Source organism: Papilio machaon, chromosome 18, assembly GCF_912999745.1.
Source record: "Papilio machaon chromosome 18, ilPapMach1.1, whole genome shotgun sequence".
NCBI lineage: Eukaryota > Metazoa > Arthropoda > Insecta > Lepidoptera > Papilionidae > Papilio > Papilio machaon.
The window spans coordinates 323598-344558 of NC_060003.1; the positions used below are offsets into that span (position 1 = coordinate 323598).

The 20961-nt window shown below is 34.1% G+C and overlaps 2 protein-coding genes across 2 annotated transcripts; one reads left to right on the forward strand and one right to left on the reverse strand.

Moving 5' to 3' along the window:
* Positions 1-2227: 2227 nt before the first annotated feature.
* On the reverse strand, positions 2228-12161 carry LOC123721941 (predicted GPI-anchored protein 58). Its single transcript, XM_045682293.1, has 3 exons — positions 12068-12161; positions 2567-2723; positions 2228-2478 (listed from the first exon to the last, which is right to left on the reverse strand). Exons 2-3 carry the CDS (start codon positions 2721-2723, stop codon positions 2228-2230), a joined length of 408 nt encoding a protein of 135 aa, XP_045538249.1. The 5' UTR covers positions 12068-12161.
* A 958-nt stretch (positions 12162-13119) lies between these two features.
* On the forward strand, positions 13120-17262 carry LOC106715530 (gamma-taxilin). Its single transcript, XM_045682158.1, has 7 exons — positions 13120-13294; positions 13729-14064; positions 14154-14351; positions 14655-14939; positions 15281-15454; positions 16272-16415; positions 16514-17262. The coding sequence occupies exons 1-7, from the start codon at positions 13229-13231 to the stop codon at positions 17081-17083; spliced, it is 1773 nt and encodes a 590-aa protein (XP_045538114.1). The 5' UTR covers positions 13120-13228; the 3' UTR covers positions 17084-17262.
* Positions 17263-20961: the final 3699 nt, after the last annotated feature.

The window sequence follows — 20961 nt, forward strand, 5'->3', positions numbered from 1 at the left end:
CAAGGGATCTACGAGGAAAATAATGAAGAATTTCTGCTTTTGACAATAAATCTTACTAATATCATAAATGCGAATGTTTAGATGGATGGTTGTTTGAAGGTATCTCCGGAACAGCTCAATAGATCTTGATGAAATTCGGCACAGATGTAGAATATAGTCTGCAAGAACACATAGGCTACTTATTAAGTTATTTTTTAATTCCGCGCGGACGGAGTCGCGGGCGACAGCTTGTACATTATAAGTTACAAGATTCTCTGAATCTCTCTGATTTTTAACAATTAATTTTTAAATCTGCTCAGTACGTGTTAGTGACGCGTATACTTAAATACCTTTGTTGTGGTTTAGTTTATATTTGAATTTAATGAAGTTACACTTATTTCAATTAAAAACGCCTGTAGTTTTCACATTTTCAGTGTATCAGAATTTAAAAATCAAATTTACTCACCTTTTTTTAAAGCAATGGTTGAGTTAACAAACGGTTGATGTAATCTGAAGTTATAGTCGACTGCATTTTTGGTATTTTCATTTTAGCGGAATGTTTTTCATTGTCGATGACAATTTGGAAGTGTCAAAATCACGACAGTGACATTAACCTTTTGACCGCCAAAGACAGAACTAATTACTTTTTTTACACTGTTGTGATTGGCCAGTCAATATTGTCTTTGACCTCATTGTGTCATTCTTTGTACCATAATGTCTTAGAGATAAGAAAAAATGACTCTACTACGTTGACCTCCATCGTATTATGAGCATATTTGACTTTCGCGATTTTGGCGCTGACGCTGGTGGTGAGGATTTCAACTAATAATAGATAGATTTCTTTGTCAGTAACTGAACTAGTCTTAATTTCCAAGCAACGATGTATCCATCAACAGAGATCTTATTTAGTCCTGCAGTGCTTAACCGTGAATTTCAAATGACATATTTATTTGGATACTAATACTATTGCTGCCTGTCTTTTTCAAGAACAGCGAGACGGCATTATCGTGAAACACGCATTACGATAGTAGGTACTTACCGAAGCTTGGTCACCATGAAACTTACCAGCCTTGTGAAGGCAAGGTTTAGACCTCCTATACTTTACCCCCTTTTTGTGATATCCACTGAAAGTACACTTGTAATTGTACATTTCGTCATTCTTTATATTATTTCTCGTGTGGGGTTATTTGATAAGTAGATGTAATCATATAAAACCTTATGAATTTATCACGGTCCACAAACTACGCCACAAAATAGAAGATTTACTGAAAGTTAATTTTCTAAAGGTAAACTGATTTAATATTTTTCTACATTAATACTTAAGATGAGGACAGGTAGTAAAATTAAACGACACGAATAAAATTGAATGTATTTTATTTTAGTTCATATAAAAATATTATTAATAATTATACATCGCGTAATTTGCCGGCGAAGTTATACAAAAATCATTTATAAAACACAACTGCTAACACTTTGCGACAATTATATTTTTAAGTACATCCAAGTTCAGACGCACTCAGTCCGATACAAAGCTCTTATAAAGTGCAGGCTTCACTTAACAATTTAGTGCTAAAATAGTTCAAGTGTTCTCGATGCGTCAAACACACGTAAAATCTTTGATCCTAACAATATTCAATATTAGTCAAATTTGTACGAAATTTGATAAATGCACTACGTGAAGACGACATCAAATATCACACATTGAATACCAACATTTTTGGCCTTAATAATAATTAGAAATGTGACAATAAACCTAATAAGTCTAGAGTTTTGGCTCGCTTCGCCATACCACACAAGCTGTGACCATCAATCGGTATTAAAATAAAAAATAAAACCTATATAGTATGCGATAAAAAGTACTTAAAGACATCGAGAGTAAATATTAAAAACGAATTGCCTTTGCGAGGAATAAAATAACCAACTCTATACTGGGTTAAAGCAAAATCACGCTGAGAAAACTGGCTCGGGACCGGCGAAACTTATCCTTACAACGTCCGCTTTCCTGTCGACTCTAACACAAAATGAGAACATTAACTCTTACGACAACATCGCTCCCAAACCGCGCCCCTTCTCCGACAAACATCAAACTTAACTTCATTCCAACAGACGAAACATAATCCGACTTAATGTCGACAAACTACCGTAGAGTTTGACAGTTAGCGTCCCCGCACTGAAAATACCCTAACTAATGTACACACCTGGTCCCAGCGATGTTGTTATCTACACGCGACGGCTCGGCGTGTCCGAGTTACCACAGGCCCGAGGAGAACCCGCCGGGGGGCACGCGCACGCGCCGCGGGGGCTCCGGGTTGGCGGCCGCCGGTCGGGGGGCGTCGGCCTTGGCGGGCTCGGCGGCGGGTGCGGTGGTCGCGGCGGGCGCGGGGGGCTCCGTGGGGGTGACGGCGGGAGTCTCGGGCGGTGCGCAGTTGCCGTTCTGATTGGGAGCGCTGGCGACGGCGGCCGGCACCGCTGCTTCCTCTACTTTGGGAGGCGCTGGAACTAATAAAACATCCGCATTTAAACCACCCAGGTCCCTCCAGGTCGCTTTATTGTAGGGGGTAAATTCTAACTGTCCCTTGTAGCATACCTGTAGCGTTAGGTCCAGGGCGACGGCCCAAGCGCAGAGGCTCGGGCTCCGAGCCGAAGATGTCGGTGTGTCCGCCGCCGGGAGGGCGCAGGACGCGGCTCGACACTCGAGTGTCATCAGATAGGCCAACGCTGAACGGTGTGGAAGTCATTTTCATCTGGAACATTTGTTAAAAATACATTGAATACGTTTAGATTCTGTAACCTCCTCGTACTGATACAAATCCGCAGATTCCTTAAAGAGATTAAAAGAACTTTTAAGAATAAACAGTAAGTTATAAACGTTATGTTATAACAATATACATATTTTCCCACTTCATCACTAACATACGTACACTCATCGAAAGTGTTTACTTGCGTCTCACTGACTCATTACAATTCCTGTTAGTACATCATAAATCAAATAAACATGTGAAGGTTCAAAATAAACTTTTAACGATCAAAAATAAAAACAATCTTATCATTTTCAATATAGTAAATGGAAAAGGGGTACGGAAACGCTTATTCGCATATGATGACATTTGCCAATCGGGTCGTTTGATATCAACGATTTGAAAAATCAATTACACCGCCGCCTATCTTATCTTTTGCTAATATTTTAGTTTGTTTCAGTTAGTTGCCCGACAAATCTTACTAATGTTATAAATGCGAATGTCTGGATGTTTGTTTGAAGGTATTGAAATTTGGCATAGATCATAGTCTAGACACATAGGCTACTTATATATTTTTTAAACTCTGCGCGAAAGCAGTCGCGGGCAACAGCTAGTCATACTGTATATGTTGCGTTGTATGTAATAAATATTTATATTACACATAAATATCTTCAGTCAACTACAATTACTCTGGCCATAGATTAGACTTGCAAAGTATTATTGAACCCGGAACCTAGACACATTACGAATTGATCTAGACAGTCTTCGCCGAGTTGTGATTAGTTAAAAGTTAACGCTAATAATAAATGATTAATCAAAATTTGCACGCAAACAGTTCAATGACTCTTCTCCAACACACGCAGAGTCTATACAATATAAATATCTTGCCATTGTATAGTTAATTAATAAAAAAATTATTAATTCCTAACATAACAAAATTGTAAAACAAAATAACAGTATTCGATATTTTGAAAAATTACTTCGTATAGTTAAGTTAACAAAAGACAAATATAACTTTTATAACCAACTTCAGAATCAAGACAATTAAAAAAACAAAACGAGATTAACTACATCTTACTAATATTATAAATGCGAATGTTTAGATGGATGGATATTTGTTTGAAAGTATCTCCGGAATGACTAACGGATCTTGATGGAATTTGACTCAGATGTAGAACATAGTCTGGAAGAACATATAGGCTATTTATTGTTTTTTTTTTAAATTTCGTGTGGACGGAGTCGCGGGCGACAACTAATTATTAATAAAAATTACACCAAGCTTCGGCTCACCAAGTAATTCTTGAAATAAATTCGAATAAGCAATTTTTACTGTGAGTACAATCTCCAGACCTTTAGATCACAAGCCAGACATCCAACCACTGAGCTATCACTGACAACTTTGCCATCATCATTACAATCTGATTCATGAATAAGTGAGCATAAACGATTTAGTAATTTTGATACGCCCACATCATCATTAAGCAAACAAAAAAGCAATCGGCATTACTGCTGATAGGAAATAAAACCCCCCATTCAATACTCTCCTGACCCCCTCCACCACGTAAATCCTAGAAAATATAAGTGAAAAACATATGGCATGCATACTTTAGAATGTTAAGAGAAAAACTGCGAAACATTTATTGATGGCAGACATTGTATTCAGCCCAAAACGGTAACAAAAACAGTAAAAAAATTTGTACGTACATATGTAAAAATAAATGTCAGCGTTTCCTTTTATTAACAAAAAAAATAAGAGATTTTTTTTTACAGTACGTTGGCCGTTTTTCTTCTATAAGCATTAGGCTATACTAAAAGTTGGATGGTCATGACTAGAATATTAATATAGGTTCAAAATCCATATCTAACCTCTTAGGAGGCAATTCTCCCCCTCAAACACCCCCACAAGGGAGTAAGGGGGTCCTAATCGTAAATTTCATGTACGCTACATCGATTGAGATAGCAAACTGGGTCAATTATCTTTGTTACAACAAAACTGTACTGTATATACGAGTCAGATAAATTGAATATATATTTTACAAAGTTTTACTTCAAAACAACAGTCGAAATGGTTCGATAAATTAAGATACTTGCTAGTTGAAAAGTTAGTAGAATTATTTTCGCATCATATTCAATTCGAGATATCTAAATTGAGTCGTTTCCATAGTAGTCGTATTGTGAATAATTTTATAATTTGTCTCTAATGCAATAAGCTGAGGCACAAGTAAACTATATTACGTATTGTGACTTCAACACAAAACAAGTAATATTAGCGATGAATCGATATTTAATTTATAAACATCGTCGCGTCAATATAAATGTGACAGACGTCATATTATCTACATAGCATTACAATCAGGGACGAGATCATTCAACTCATTATATCTATGTTACAGTATAAAACAAACATCTCTGTTATACCTAAGCAAAGTATATTCCTTTTATAACCTTGACTAGCTGTATCCCGCGACTCCGTCCGCGCGGAATTAAAAAATAAATTTAATTTGTATCCTATGTTTTCTTTTAGAAAATTTTCTACATGTGGCAAATTTCATCCAGATCCTTTGAACAAACATAACATACTTCTATCCATACATACATTTATAATACTAGTTAGATTAGTTAGTTGTCAGAGATTAGTAATTCTAAGTCTTCTTCAAAAATAATACGATCAAAAAAATTAGATTGAGTCGAACACCTAAATTTAACTGTGACAGAGCATTCCCCTATTTTACCGCGAATTATGTACCGTTTTTAAATATTTGTTAACGATAGAGCACATATGAAACGATGCCTAAGCCGACAATGTGCATAAAAACATCGATTTCACCATGACAAGAGCATTGACCGTTCCCATAGGGTGACCACATGGGGAGGGGGAACGCGATTTTTGTATGGCTTACTTTTAATCTAACTTATGTATTTCTACGTAAAAACCCATCCTGAAAATTGCCATCGCGTTTTAACTCTATTGCATTTATTAGAAACTATGTTCGTTAACATTTCATTAGTAACTAACACGTGTATAATTTTATGTGATACATATAACAGGATGCGTCGACATAGTTGAATCACAAGTCTATTGAAACAATACCAATGTCTGGCGACACTGCCTTTGACGCCACATCAATTGTATGACACCAAAATATACTAACAATAGACATGCTTCATCATATTGTATTTATATCGTATCTAAGTTGAGATTTATATGGGATCAGTAATGTTAAAAGGCTTTTAATAAGAAATAATACAAGGAAAAAATATTAAAGATTGAAAACTTTGCTATCAATTATAGGAAGACTACAGACAAAAAAAAGAACAGACAAAAGTTAAGTTAAATGCGAATATTTCGATGGATGGATGGATATTTGTTTGATCTCCAGAACGGCTGGCTCAACGGATCTGGATGACATTTTGCACATAGGCTACTTATTAAGTTTTTTTATAATTCCACTCGGAGTCGCGGGCGACTGTTAGTCAGTTATATATCTGACAAGAAGTAGAGAACTGCCCTTGAGTTGCCATCTGTTAATACTTTATACCATTTTAAAAGACACAAGTATCAAGTCTTTTGATGTAATTACAAACCGCTTTTATTCACGGCTTCAATAACTGTCATTTAATGGTTTTTCCCGTGATCTTGTTCTCACAGTGTTAATTAAAAATGATAACATTGGTTTTAAGTGGAAGACGATAGCCGTGACCGGAAATAATGTGGCATTTTGCGGCAGTTACAAAGTGTAACGACAGAAAAATAAATTACCTTTGCTCTAGATCGACTCTAGCATAAGTAATTAGTATTGGGATTGTGCCAACTTGACAACGTTGAACGTAACTTCCAGGTTACAAGATATCATTATTTATGAAGTAAAGATGACATTAAAAACAAGAATTTGCCATAAAACACTAACATTCCTTAAGAAAGTTAATTGAATGTAACTCGTTAAACTTATGTTAATTTGGTAACTTGACCAAGTATCATATGAAATATTGTTATGTATATCAAAGTAATACATAAACGCATGAAGCCTTTACTTTTACGTCAAACAGATACATTAAAAACATGGTAGGGATTGTTGTGTGGCAACTAACAATTCAAAATTTTCCAATTTTCCATAGTTTTTTAGCATAGTTATTAATATTTCCCTCGGGATAAAGGCCTATCATTACATAAGGACTGACTACATATGACATACAAATTGCGGGTTGTTGGAAAAACCACAATATGTCCTCGCAATTATTTTGTAAGGGTTGATTGAACAAGGGGTGAAACAGCGTTAGCAAATACGATGTCGCCAATACATAGGTGTATTGCCCTGGCAGCTGACAAAACTTAGTACATTGCTCTTCATTATTATATTAAAACACGAGTAAGAGGAATAATTCTTGTATACCAGACAACGTATGTAAGTTGAGAGCGTCACTTTTCTTTTTATTTTCCAAGAAATAAATTTACTAAACATTACAAAACAGTAGGGTTGCCAATTCGGAAATTGGTGAGAGTAATTTCACAGCTGGAATTGTTCCAAATACATTTTCAGGGAACACCGTTAACATACTTTACTATTAAAAGTATCTATGAAACAAATGAAATTAATCTTTTCGATAAGAGAGTATTATATTAAGCGACTACTACGCTAAGTTTACAGTAATTTCTGTTCTAGAATGTGAACTTTACTAATATTATTAATGTATGGATGGATGTTCTAAGATATCACCAGAACGGCTCAACGGATCTCGATGAAATTTAGCAAAATGTAGAACATAGTATGAAAGAACACATAGGTTACTAATTAAGTTTATTTTAAATTAATACCGCACGGACGGAGTCGGGGGCGACAGCTAGGTATATGCTACAAAGACGACTCTTGTATTAACCACATGAATAATCCTATTATGACGTGAGTATTGAATCATTTAATAATCAAAGACAATATCAAGATTGATAACGTTATCTGCAAAATATAAAGACATGTTTAACTAAGTAATGACGGCAGTGAGCTGGCCGCGGGCCGTGACTCAAAGGATAACGAGTTTCCGGTAGGTACCAAACCGCAAAACAATTCAGTCTAGAGTCTAGACATTTCTAAGTTGATTAGTTCTTTGTTATGCCATCGCTCAGTGGAAGACAATTTACAAATTGCATACTTTTTTTAATTGATTTTTTTACATAGTTTGCAGGCGTTCTGTTAATATATTGTATTACGAGTTCGTTGGCATCACTTCGAACAATATTATGTTTGCAAGAACTATATTTTCTATTAATTTTGACATATCTTAGTGTAATTAGAAAACATGGACTAATACATTCACACAATCTAGCAAAATAGACAGGTTTAACAATTCTGTTAAAGGGTCGATAAGAGAAATTGTAAGAATCGCATCCGGTTTAAAGCGTGGGATCTCACAACAAGAGTTTTGATAACATTAATAATTTCTATTGAATTATACTCCATTGAACTTGCAATAATTAGTTAAATTATATTCTGTAGAATGACATAAAAAATGAACGCTATCATAATATAAAAAAACCATTCAGAGATCACACAAGTCAAATAAAATCAACTGGTATAAAAACTCTTTCGATAAGCAATTTATGTCATAACGACCTCAGTATCAATCAAGGTCCGGAAATCCAACAAAGGGTACCTAAGTCTAGGGCATACGATAAAATCTAGACTTCAGAGCGGAAATAGACACTACAATACTGTATATGGTCACTGGATTGATATAAACAAGGCACAACGACGCACTATCAGCCAAGTAACCATTTGTGACCAACTCATAGCTTTGTATGGCAAATGATGATATTGCTGGCCGGAAATAAACTACCTAAGTTTAGTTAATTATTTAAAAGTAAATATAACGTGTTTTATGATTCACTAGCTGTCACACGCGACTCCGTCTGCACGGAATTAAAAAAAAAACTTAATAAGTAGCCTATGTGTTCTTCCAGTCTATGTTCTATATGCATGCCTTTCACCCAGATCTGTTGAGGCGTTCTGGAGATACCTTCAAACAAACATCCATCCATACATCCATATATCCATCCATCCATCTAAACATTCGCATTTATAATATTAGCAAGATTAATATCAGCAGAATATTATTTAGTGCTAGTGATTTTTTCAAGTTCAGTATATGTAATCCAAAAAGGTAAACATTTGCCCAAAAAAAGATCATTGACTTCCTCGTAACGACATTATCATAACCTTCGTTAACGAAGCCATTTAATTAAAAATGCAATCAGACACTTCTGCAAGACATAGGGGTAAGATAAATCGATTTAGTATCAATAACGAATTAAAATGAAAATGAGTCATTACTTGCTCGTAACTTTTTTAATTCGAAGAAAGATAAGTTAGTGCCTAGAAGAACAGGGATGAAGAACCAATGGTAATATTTTGGACATTTCACTTGATCACAAAATTTGTGTGTTCAGTGTTGTATCAGGAAAGAAGTGTAAGTTGGTATTATAAGTGAGGATTAAGCTACAGAATGTTGGCACTTCTACGATCTCATTACACGATTCAATAGAAAAAATGGCAAGTTGATATAAATCAATTACGTAAAAGGTTTGCCATCCCTGTACTAATTTTTTTGTTTTTTTTATAAATTGGATTTATATGTCTAAATATAGATCCAGAATTCAAACATGCGTTATAAGGTAACAGAACCGCTACCTACCTCGATAACTTACGTAAGTTAGTATAGTGCGTAGGTTGTAAATCGAGATCCTTTCTCGTTTCGCCAGCCGTATAAGTTTACAAACGTTCGTACATACCTATGTAGCTAGTCATACAAGGCGTTTGACAAATATTTAGCCAAAATCGAATATTGAGCATTTAATTTTCTAGAAACATCCATAGCCATCTGACCGTTAGAGCCAGAGTTCCAGCAGTGAGCAGACAAACACTGATGATGATGATAGTTTTGATGAAATTGGTTTTTTTAATTCCGCGCGGACTAAGTCACGGTCAACTGCTATGTGTGAATAATGAGACATACATTATAAAGCTACAATTAACGCAAAACATTTAACTGTAAATGGCAACGTCATCTTTAGTTTATATAAACGGCCAGTGACCTCTACATAATGAGAAAAAAAACACAATAATATGAACTAGTCACATAATAACAAGATAAATGACATGAATCAGTATACTTTTTTTATCCCAACAAACTGCCCTGACTTTGCTTAGTTGAATGAATAAAAGAAATAGTAATACAGACAAACTAGTAGATTTTTTTTTTAGTAGAGGATCGTCTCACATTCTATGATTTACCACACCAGAAGAACCACAGATGCATTGCCAACCTTAGTGTATGTAGGTTGGTTGTAGGTAAAGAAATTTTAAAACTTTAGTCCCTTGATTCCGAAAAAAAAAAAACAAATTTAATTAATGAGGTTACCTAATGAATTTGTTTATATATTTGCCTTATATAATCAACAATGTTTATGTACCACAACCTCTGTTAATAATACATTGTTGAAAAATTTATTTTAAATATGAGGTGACCCCGAAAGCAATTTATTGTAGTAATAAGTTAGTCATTTGAGCATAGCCATCTAAATAAACATTAATTTGCATTGTAAACAAATAACAAAACCACAAACATAAAAGGAAACAAATATCTCAACAAGTTTCCTATTTTAGAAATCAAGCATACAGGCCTACAATAATGCTTCAAAACTCAAGTACCCTAGTTAAAATAGCCACCCCATGGATGGTGTAATTAATATGTAGTAGATATTTATATAACATGTGGTATTTAACAGTGGCTTTATTTGAATATGCAATAAAAATAAACATCAATTATGATTGATCTTTTACAAGTCCTAAAATAATAAGAAAAGAGGTAAAAATGCAGCAAAAACAATGAGGTGATCATCAACACCCATTAACATATGCAACACAAGAGGAACTGTAATTGTCAACCTTAGAGAATTATTTGTTAAATAGTCATATGGACCAGAGATGGATTATTTGGTGCGTAATTCATAAAGAAAATCTCTAACGCTTATTTTTACTTTATCTAATACAAAATCAATGAGATAGTAAGGAATAGAAGTACAAGAGTAGCATGTACATGTAATTTATTGCTTTTATAAACTGAATATAATTATTCAAACAAGGTAACTGTACATATTCCAGTTAGCCCCAGAACAATGAATGTGCAATTACGTTTTGCAAATTTGGTGCATTGTGTGGGTTTTATAGCTTTGAATATTTTGAAACAAGTTTTATGGGCAAATAAATTAAGGTTAATTAAATACAAGATTTATTTTGGTTTTATCTTAGTTAAAAAATGACCTAACTTCATCTCAATATTGAAAAAACATATATGTTTTGCTAAAAGAAAACCATTAGGTTTTTTATGTAATGTAATATGTAATGTTCTCGCTAAAATCATACAAGTCTTAGGGAAAAGTTAAAATAGAATTATTAGCACTATATAATAATTTGAAACCACAAACAAGATATCTATAAATTCCAATACACTATACACAAAGAACACAGTAAATCTTTTACTTAACAAAATGCAGTGTTTTAAATTGCGTTGCTCATTCAAAATTTTAATCAGAATTATGATCAAGAGATGGAGATATAAATAATGTGTATGAATATAAACAAGGAATCAATTTATAATAAAATAAAAAACACTAGCCACACATTTACTTAAATCAATTTGTAGATTATATTTCACACAAATTTACTGACAAATAAAACGTAAAGTCATCTGTAAAAGTAAATCTGATACAATTTATTTTCGTTTTTTATTTCAATTGATTGAATTCTTATTTCAAAAATATCGCCAAATGTGACTACAGCCCAATAATGTTATTTATAGAAGCACAATGTGAGTTACGAAAATTATAAAACAGACATGTTTTTAGTTCCCTTTTTCCTATCATTAGCGATGAAGTACAACAATATGAGCAAACATTGCGAAAATTAACAATTATTTGCGGTTTATTGTAACTGTAAATGTGGTGTATCGTACGTCAGACAGATCAATCATGCGGCAAAGTAACGATTGTCTTTGTTAAATTTAGGAAAAAAATCCGATAAATTTATAAAGGAACAACATATATTCAAATACGCAATAATTGCATATGCCTATAAATTTTAAAAGTTGAAGGATTCCAGAGCGCAATGACCTGAGAATCTTGAAAAGTAACGGCTCGCAACGTACGGTCCCGGCCGGCAATTATCTTTTTTTTGCATTTTATTTCATCAGATTAGTTTCGAACGGTGATATTTTACAGTAGTTTTGCTATTAACGCAAAATTGGTGAAAAATAGGAAGTTTTTAGTAAAATTTACAAAAAATAAAACTGTAAGAACTCACCACAAAATTGTCGTCCTCTTTTCGATACAATATGGGATTAGAATGAAAATGAATGAATGTGTAAAAGAGACAAAGAGATATTTGACTGGCAGCATCAATGTTGCAATAACAAAAAGTTAGGAAACTACCAGAAATGTGTTAAAGTTATTTGGATTTTGAGACGGAAAATTATCATATACATGAATAATGTATGAAATTACTTTACTAATTATATTAGTGAGATGTTACTAAGTAAAGAAATGTTGGTAATCTGAAAAACTAAATCCAAGTGTAAAATGTAGGAATAGTGAGGTCTGTACTGCACACCCTTGGGGAAGAGAGAAAATATAAATTGTTGTTTGGAAAGTAATTTAGTTATTAAAAAATTCGCAAGACGTATATTACACTAGGTTAAAGGCACGGCTTAACTCACTTGTACCTTGATGGAAGGACCGATTAGTTTCAGCCGCGACCACAAATATAACCCGTTAAACTAATTACCATGAAAGGCCCCGACGCATCTGGAATTAGACGGTATCTACACATTTGATTTAAGCCGTGATTTATATGTAGGGATTATAGAAAGTGTTAAGGATAACTTATTTTTAATGCAGTTGGCCTTTGTTTGATAAAGTGTTTTTTCTTTGCTATAAAAATCTACCGTTTAGGTAGAAAATAACAGATCTAAGTAATATTTTAATTCTGCTGTAAACTAGTTCGAACTAGATTTTTCGTTCGAAAATCGGAAAACAGCTATTATTGGTTACAGTTTGAAAGTGTGGAAAATACGATGTAGTTTAATAATTATTATTAGTACCAGTAATGTGGTCTTAGACCTGTAAACGCTGAAAAGTTTTTGACTTTTATGATAGCTCTGAACTAATTCTCTTGATGTTGAAATGGTAAAATATAATTATTTCCAAACGACAGTTGTTTTACAATAACTTTTACATTTTTCTATCAACATCGACTTTTATTATATTTTAATAGATTTTTAAATCCAGTGGTGATAATTAAGTATATTCTATTAGCAAGTGGCAACCATGTCATTCATTCCTATTTGTTCATTCATTCCATTCCATCGCTCATCCGTCAATTCTCCATTCGTTGTTGATTTAATTTTTGTTGGTTGTTAATATATCGTTTTGTTTCTAAATCGGCAGAAAATTCAAATATATTAAAATGGAAGTAGTAGCTGAGGAATCTCCGAAAGACAATACAGTATCAGAAAATAATATAGGCGACTGTGTAAGTTATTAGTTCACCTGAGTTTTATAAATAGCCTATATCGTATGTCGACTGAGTTCAAAAAATAGTTATTTCTTTTTATAAATTAATGCGTAAAATACTAAAGCCTATAACTATTCAAGTAATGAATACATAACATAATTTCCTACAGTTGGTCATATAAGAAAAAAAGTGAAAACTTTGTAAAATAGTTAACTGGAAACAATTTTGGCTGTTTGCCAATTTTAAGAGAGTAAGGTATTTATGTTACATAGTACAATTCAAACGTTTTCTTCTTTTATGGTAAACCAAAGGGTACTTATTTATTTCCGTCGTTTATTCTTATTGGATAGAATTTAAACATTGATATTGTAGAAATAATACAACAAAATGTAAGAGGCAAGCAACAACAAGAAGTGAGTATCCATTCTTGTGAAGTATTTATTACATTTTAGGAGAAATTACCAACCCCACCTCCTCAGGAACCGCCAAAAAAGTCAAAGAAGGAAGACAGGTCAAAAAAAGATGACAAAAATGTTGAACAATTCATGAAATCTCTAAATTCAGTTCCAACATTAGAAGAAAAGTTCTCTCTAGTTTGTAAAAAGTACTCACAGGCGGCTGATGATAATAAGAAGATGCAGTTCTATATAAAACAATCAGATAAAAGATATGCTTTGCTGCTGAAAGAGAAGGAACAACTACAGCATGAGTACAATAAGACTGTACTTGTCAAGTCTAAACTAGAGAATCTTTGCCGAGAATTACAGAAACAGAACAAAGCTATTAAGGTATTCATAGATTTTTAACAAAAAAAAATTGTAAATTAAAAAGCATACAGTATTTGACATAAAAAAATTCTAACAATTGTTTTTTACAGGAAGAATCTCTTTTAAAAATAAGAGAAGAAGAGGAAAGACGTAAGGAGACACAGGCCAAGTTTCAGAACACGCTGTCTGAGATCACAGCACTTTTGCAGCAGAACAATGAGAAGAGTGCCAAGCTCCGAGATGACAATATCAATATGACAGAGAAGTTCAAGAGTCTAATGCAGCAGCACCAGATACGGGAACAACAGGTATTATGTTAAGCAAATGGAGAATAAAGGGAACAAGTTGGTGGTGATGATTTTTTTTATATACTCACATTTCTTTTAACCATCTATCTATACAGTTAATTAAATTGATGTGTCTGTACGTAATAAAAAACAATTATATCTCTAGAATGTTTTGTGTTGGTGAACACGAAAATACCCATTTGAAATTTTTGTCTGTCCACAGTGTTTGTTCCGGGTAATCTCCGGAACGACTGTCCAAAATCTAGAACAAAATCAACATTTTCACCTCATTTCTTTCCCTAAATTATTTAACTATGTTTTCAGATAACAAAAATGACGAAACAAATGGGATTAGAATCTGAACTATCGGAGGCAAAACTACAGAAGGCATCTTTAGAACATCAAGCAGAGAAGGAAAGACTTTTAGCGGAGATTGAGCAGATGAAGATGACATTGGCACAGTACCGTGCCAAGGTTATGGAGATGCAGACCAATGAGACTGCGCTCAAAGGTCAGCTGGCGGTGTACACGGACAAGTATGATGAGTTCCAGACAGCATTGGTGAAGAGTAATCAACTTTTTGGTGGCTTCAAGGAACAAATGGACAAGGTATTCTAAGTTTATTTGTTTCTAAAATGTTAAGTATCACTGAAGACATTCCTTAGTGTAGATTAAGAATAGGAAAAGCATAGTAAGAGGCGCTTTTAGTATCAATTATAGCTCTTAAGTTTGGCATTAAGTATCAATTTTATTTCAGTTGAAATATTTAAAAAAACTCAGTGAAGCAAAATATTATAAGGCACCATGTAAAAATCTGTGAATTAAATTCAAATATATGTGCAGAATCAATCTGCAGTGAGTCAATGTGGTTGATTAAGGCCTTGTCACCTGTTAACATAAACTCCGAGGTCAGCCTCAAGTCTGTATATACAAAAAAAATTGTCTTCCAGATGTCTAAGAAGATTCAGAAGTTAGAGAAGGAGTCGCTGTCGTGGAAGAAGCGTTGGGAGACATCTCAGACAGCGCTGCTGGACATGTGCGGGGAGCGGCAGGCCAGCGAGGAGCGCGCCGCCGCCAGCACCAGGCAGCTGCATCGCATGCAGGGTCTCTGCCGCACGCTGCAGGTATACTGCACACTGCACACACTGCATACTGCACACAGCACACACTGCACACTGCACACACTGCATACTGTATACTGCACACTGCATACTGCACAATCTGCATACTGAACATGCTGCACTTGTCTAGCACTTGTGTATCAGACACTGCGGACCGTTCATGGAGGAAGAACCAGTACCAGAGTCATGTCTTATGAATGCCACATATTGACCCTACAAAAAATTGACTTTTTGTAGTTGTGAATGGTTAACTTATAAAGGAACGGCTAAAACACTCACGTATATTTATATCCGGAGTCGGCACCGACTAGTTTCGAGCCCATCGGGGGCCCTTCATCAGGGTGAGTGGGACTGGTATTATTTCGCGGACACGGCCCGTCGCTCACTAGTCGGTGCCGACACCGGATATACATACGTGAGTGTTTTAGCTGTTCCTATATAAGTTAATGATAATGTCTCACGCAAGTTTGAATAATTTAATTGTGAATTATTAGATCATTTTGGTCAAGTAATGCACTTGACCTTAAATGTTGGTCGTTTCTCGTTATTTATATACTAGCGGTCTCCCGCGACTTCTTCAGTGCTGAAAAAGTGGCCTATAATATGCCCGCTTGCATCAGCTATTTTCCCGTCGAAGGCCAGTCAATGTTGGTCCAGAAGTTACAAAAATTACTCTAAACATACAGATAGATAAAAGTCTTAAATATTGTGTATTACCAAAGCAAATATCATGTGTACGAAATATGATTTTTCAATATCTTTTTACTCCAATTTCATTAATTTGTATAGATATAGTAGTAATATCTTGTGTTTGTTGAAGGCGGAGCGCACAGCACTGCTCAACACGCTGAAGGAGCACAACATAGAGCGTCCTCCGCTGCCTGCGCCCACCGCCTCGCCGCCCACGCCTTCTCCGGCGCCCACACCTGCGCCCACGCCCACCAACACGCCCAACAACAACAAGGTATTTCAGTGAAGACGGATTTAGTCGAATTTAGTATAAAAAAATGTACAGGAAGAATTTTGTCCGTTCAAATTGTATAATACGTTTGTTATTTTCAGATGGAAGCGATGGCGGCGAATTGTGAACAACTTAGACAGAGCTTAGCTCAGTTACAAACTCAATTAGACGTTTTAACAACGGCCAAAAACGAGCCCGTCAAAGAGAAACTAAAATCTGAAAAGCAAAAGAAATCCAAATCGAAAAAGAGTAAAGCGGAGAAACAGGCGCAAAAAATGGCCGCTGAAAAAATTGATACTAAAGAAGAAAGCGATTCAAGCGCCCCCAAAGAAACTACGGATGAGAATAAAACTAATGTAGATGCAAATGAACATATAGAAGAGAAAATAGATGAAACAGTGAATTTATTACAAGCTATTAATAACGTAGAAATGAAAGAAATAAACAATGAGGAAGAAATTAATGAAAAAAGTGCAGTATTAATAAATTCTAATGACAAATTGGAAGATAAAATTCCTACAGATGTAGCAGAAGTAACAGAAGTAAATGAAGAAGTTTGTAATGATAAAGAAGTTCCCGGAGAAGCAAAAAATGTGAACCAAGTTACGTTAAGTTCAAACGATGAGATTGCACATATAGAAGAGGTGAAATGTATATCAAATGAAGGCTAACTCTGTGTCAAACTGTATATAGTATTTTCTACATCATTTTATATGAGAAAAGTTAACTTTTTTAATATTCATTGTGGTGTGTTTTAAATGAAGTATGTTCCTACGAGGCCTAACAGTGACTTATTCATACCAGTGAAGTGTTTTTTTTACTTAAAATCGAATGTGGACAAGATTATGTTGTGAAATGATTTAAAAAAAATAATGAATTGTGCTTTTTGTTTTTTTTTTTTCACATTATAAAATTACAGCCCGCGATTCCGTCCGCGCGGAATTATAAAAAAACTTAAAAAGTAGCCATATTTCACCAAGGTCCGTTCAGTAATCATCCATCCATCTAAATCTTCGCATTTATAATGTTAGATAAACAAAAAAAAACCGGATAAGAAAATTCTACAAAATGTCTACTGAAATAAAAGAAAAATGTAACAAAACTAGACATTGTCACTGATGCATAAAACCGAAATAGGGTTAGGCTGAGAATCTAGACTTTCATTTCCTTATTAAGTTTTATTTTTTTATTTATTAATAATACTTTAAATTACCTGATTAGATAATTACTGATGAAAAAGCGATGACATTTAAATTACCTTTTTTATTAGGTAAATTCAAATTCAATCAATAATCACAGCATAAAAATAATTTTTTTCTCGACCATAAAGTTTTCCCGAGACATAGACCCGATTTTCGATTGTTACCCATACCATAAAGCACTTGTCCACACACTTGGACTAATGTTCGGCTCCATAGTGTCATAGTTGTGGTGTGTTATATTTTTGTAGTTATGTTGCAAAGAAAGTTGGCTAACACTATCACGTGACGCTTGCGAACCGGTGACTAACGATGTTGCGGAAAAAAGTTTTTTTAGTCTGTCTTATTGCACTTTATGCAATTTAAGTAACGAACTGCTAAGCGATCAAAGATGTTGAATTGAGATAACAGCAGATTCCCACAGCGAAAACTTGTATAAAACATATCCGCATCCCTTAATTTAAAAAAAATAATAATATTGCCAAAAATACCAGTATGTACTATAAATGGATTAGATACAAAAGCATTTAATATTTTCCTGGCCTGACATTTGAATGGTTTGCGTTTTTTGTTTTTAAAAGTTAGTTAAAGAGACTAAAGTTTGAATATCAAGACGTCAGAACTTCGGAATTGAATTTATTCTTTCATCCATAAATAATCCATTAAGTACAATGAAATATTAAACTAATTCTTATAATAACCAGACATCGCTTATTAAATGTTTGAATGGTATTGTAAGTTGATCGTGTTTCGATTTAACACGATTTCTTCGTAACGTGACCATCGATTTTAGTCTGGAAAAACTGGTTCACATTCAGATTTTTCTATTGAAGATATAAATATGAAAAAAACTTCTAATATTCTCTTCCAAGCAACTCCCAGATTCTTCTTAAAAGAGTTTAGAATTGTTACAAATTCCGTTCGTGTGTCCTTTTACTATTGGCGCTTACTTAATGTTTTGGAATGTAAAATGTGGCCAATTAAATCTTTCAAGTTATAAGATCAAAAGATTTAAATTATATCGGTTCAACAATTTACATATTGTAAAATATAACCTTACCATATTTTAGCCCATTACAAAATCTACTGCTAACAATTTCGGTACATTATAACCTAAATTTTTATTGGGATCTTGTCAATTTTAATTTAAATCTGTACGTTTCAGTAGTCTGTTCGACGTCTTTATTTCTCTATGCGGCAGCTATGTAGATTAAATCGAGAAAAATGAAATTTATTGCAACTTCCGTGAACTATCTGTTCGATTTCTTTTCTCTCTTTGTGCATGATTTACGACACGAAACCTTTCAATCCTTTCTACAGCTCCAATAATTTCGTTTGCAGCTGATTTTTCATCTTTTCATAATCCGTCACGGTGTAAACACAAAGGCGGATCTTAGATCACAATTCTCATTGACATTTAATTTAAATAAAAACAAGTAGGATTTAAGTATGGTTTGTAAAATGCTCAGTTTCATTCATGTATTTCACTAAATTAAAAATTAATTTACTCAAATAAGTTCCGTACATCTAGTGAGGTCATAAGGCACCTATATTCACATAGTTACAGAAACAACAGACACTTTAAAGATCACTGTTCGTAAGAAACGGGATTCTTACCACGATTAGGCTGTTAGTCAACCCGTGAACATGGCGCATGCAACTGTGCCGAAATATCGGGAGCTCAAACAGCCTAATCGTGGTAAGAATCCCGTTTCTTACGAACAGTATATTAGTAAAAACCGCGAAAGTTTGAAGTTATATAACTTTAAAGATCATGTTATATAATCGTATCTCCTGCATATTCTAGTCTTCTAGCAAACGCTTAACAAAAAATTAAATAAATTAAATATTAACATACCTGATGATCAAATTTTAGGTGGAGTAAGGAAGTCATACCTAGTGTAGTAAATCTAGTTCGTTTGGCTTGTAGGCGTGTTTGTACGGCACAAAGACCTTGACCCTGCTGAAAAAAAAAGAAACAAACACAATACTGCCAACCTAAATATCGACACAGTGTATATTGACTGAATCAAATTACAATAGTAAATAAATAAATCTTATTCAACAAATAATTTATAAAAAATTTCACGGCTTAGTTGTTTTTTTATGCATCGTCGTGCATTATCGTGGCTGTACATTATTGCCTCCCGTGTCTTCGTCGCCAATCAGTAAAAAAATAATATAAAATCTATGTTACTTGGAAGGCGCGAAAATACGTAATAAAATTTTATTGTTGTAACAATTGTTTGGTTGTTTAAATTTAAACTTCAATTACAATATATTTTAAAGACGAATGTAAAGATTTTGATGATACAGTTATTACAACTAACATATAAACATATTAATAAAATTGGAGTGTTTGTACGTAACAGAAACAGAAGAAAACAATTTCCTACACATGATGTATTTGCGTTGATGATAAGATCGAACAATTTCTTTAAATTAATGTCTGTCCGTCTGTATGTCTGTCCGTAAGCCCCCGCTTGCTCCGGGTAATTTATGAAACGGTTAACGGAATGGTTTTTCACGGGACTTGGACGGGAATATAGCTGATTCACGCGGGCATATTATAGACTATTTTTTTAAATTCCACGCTGACAAAGTCGCAGACGACCACTATGCCAAATAAAGTTGAAGTGTATTCTATTAAAGAAAATTTTATTTCACAATTACGTTAAAAATGTAATTTATCAATGAGCTATAAAATGAAGTACAAATTGGTATTAATAAATAAACAGATTGATAGTTGCGTGTCACACGCATACATGTTATGAACTAACATAAAATATTAAATGATTTTACGGCTGCATGTTTGTTTCCGTTTTATGTTGCGGGAAATTACACTGTCTAACCTCAGTATTCACCCTTCACCCTTCAGTACAAATAAGTGCGAGAAGATTTCCCTTAGCAAGATGCTGTACCTGTACTTTCCTTATGCAAGATATACATAACGCCTAGTATCAATAGTCAAGGGTAACTCAACTAAAATTGGTGAACTGCAGATCAACATACGGCTCACATGTATGAATCAGATCAGTGAACCGACTCGCACCGCAGGTCAATTTGTTTTGTACCTGCATAGGATCATCAGTCATCGTCATCTCGCAACTCATCGGCTCACACATCTATCGTGATGAGCTGTGTGCTTTTAATTTAATTATTGAGTAGCAGCTCAACGGTTCACGTTTATGTGATCTGAACTTTTGAACCGGTAGAGCTGATTTACTCACGTAAGAGTTTGAATGCGCAAATATTATCTCTTTCTATTATTTCCTTTTTACGAGTATGTTTTGTGATAATCATCTTAACTTTAGAAAAAAGTTAAATTACAAGATCGATACTCTTTAGAT

What these genes read in the sequence shown, in the direction of transcription:
- LOC123721941 (XM_045682293.1), bottom strand. Translation starts at nt 2,723, where the DNA reads ATGAAAATGACTTCCACACCGTTCAGCGTTGGCCTATCTGATGACACT. An exon ending in CCCTGGACCTAACGCTACAG is followed by an intron (nt 2,479 to 2,566) that starts GTATGCTACAAG and finishes ATGTTTTATTAG; the next exon opens with TTCCAGCGCCTCCCAAAGTA.
- LOC106715530 (XM_045682158.1), top strand. Translation starts at nt 13,229, where the DNA reads ATGGAAGTAGTAGCTGAGGAATCTCCGAAAGACAATACAGTATCAGAA. An exon ending in AACAGAACAAAGCTATTAAG is followed by an intron (nt 14,065 to 14,153) that starts GTATTCATAGAT and finishes TGTTTTTTACAG; the next exon opens with GAAGAATCTCTTTTAAAAAT. An exon ending in ACCAGATACGGGAACAACAG is followed by an intron (nt 14,352 to 14,654) that starts GTATTATGTTAA and finishes CTATGTTTTCAG; the next exon opens with ATAACAAAAATGACGAAACA.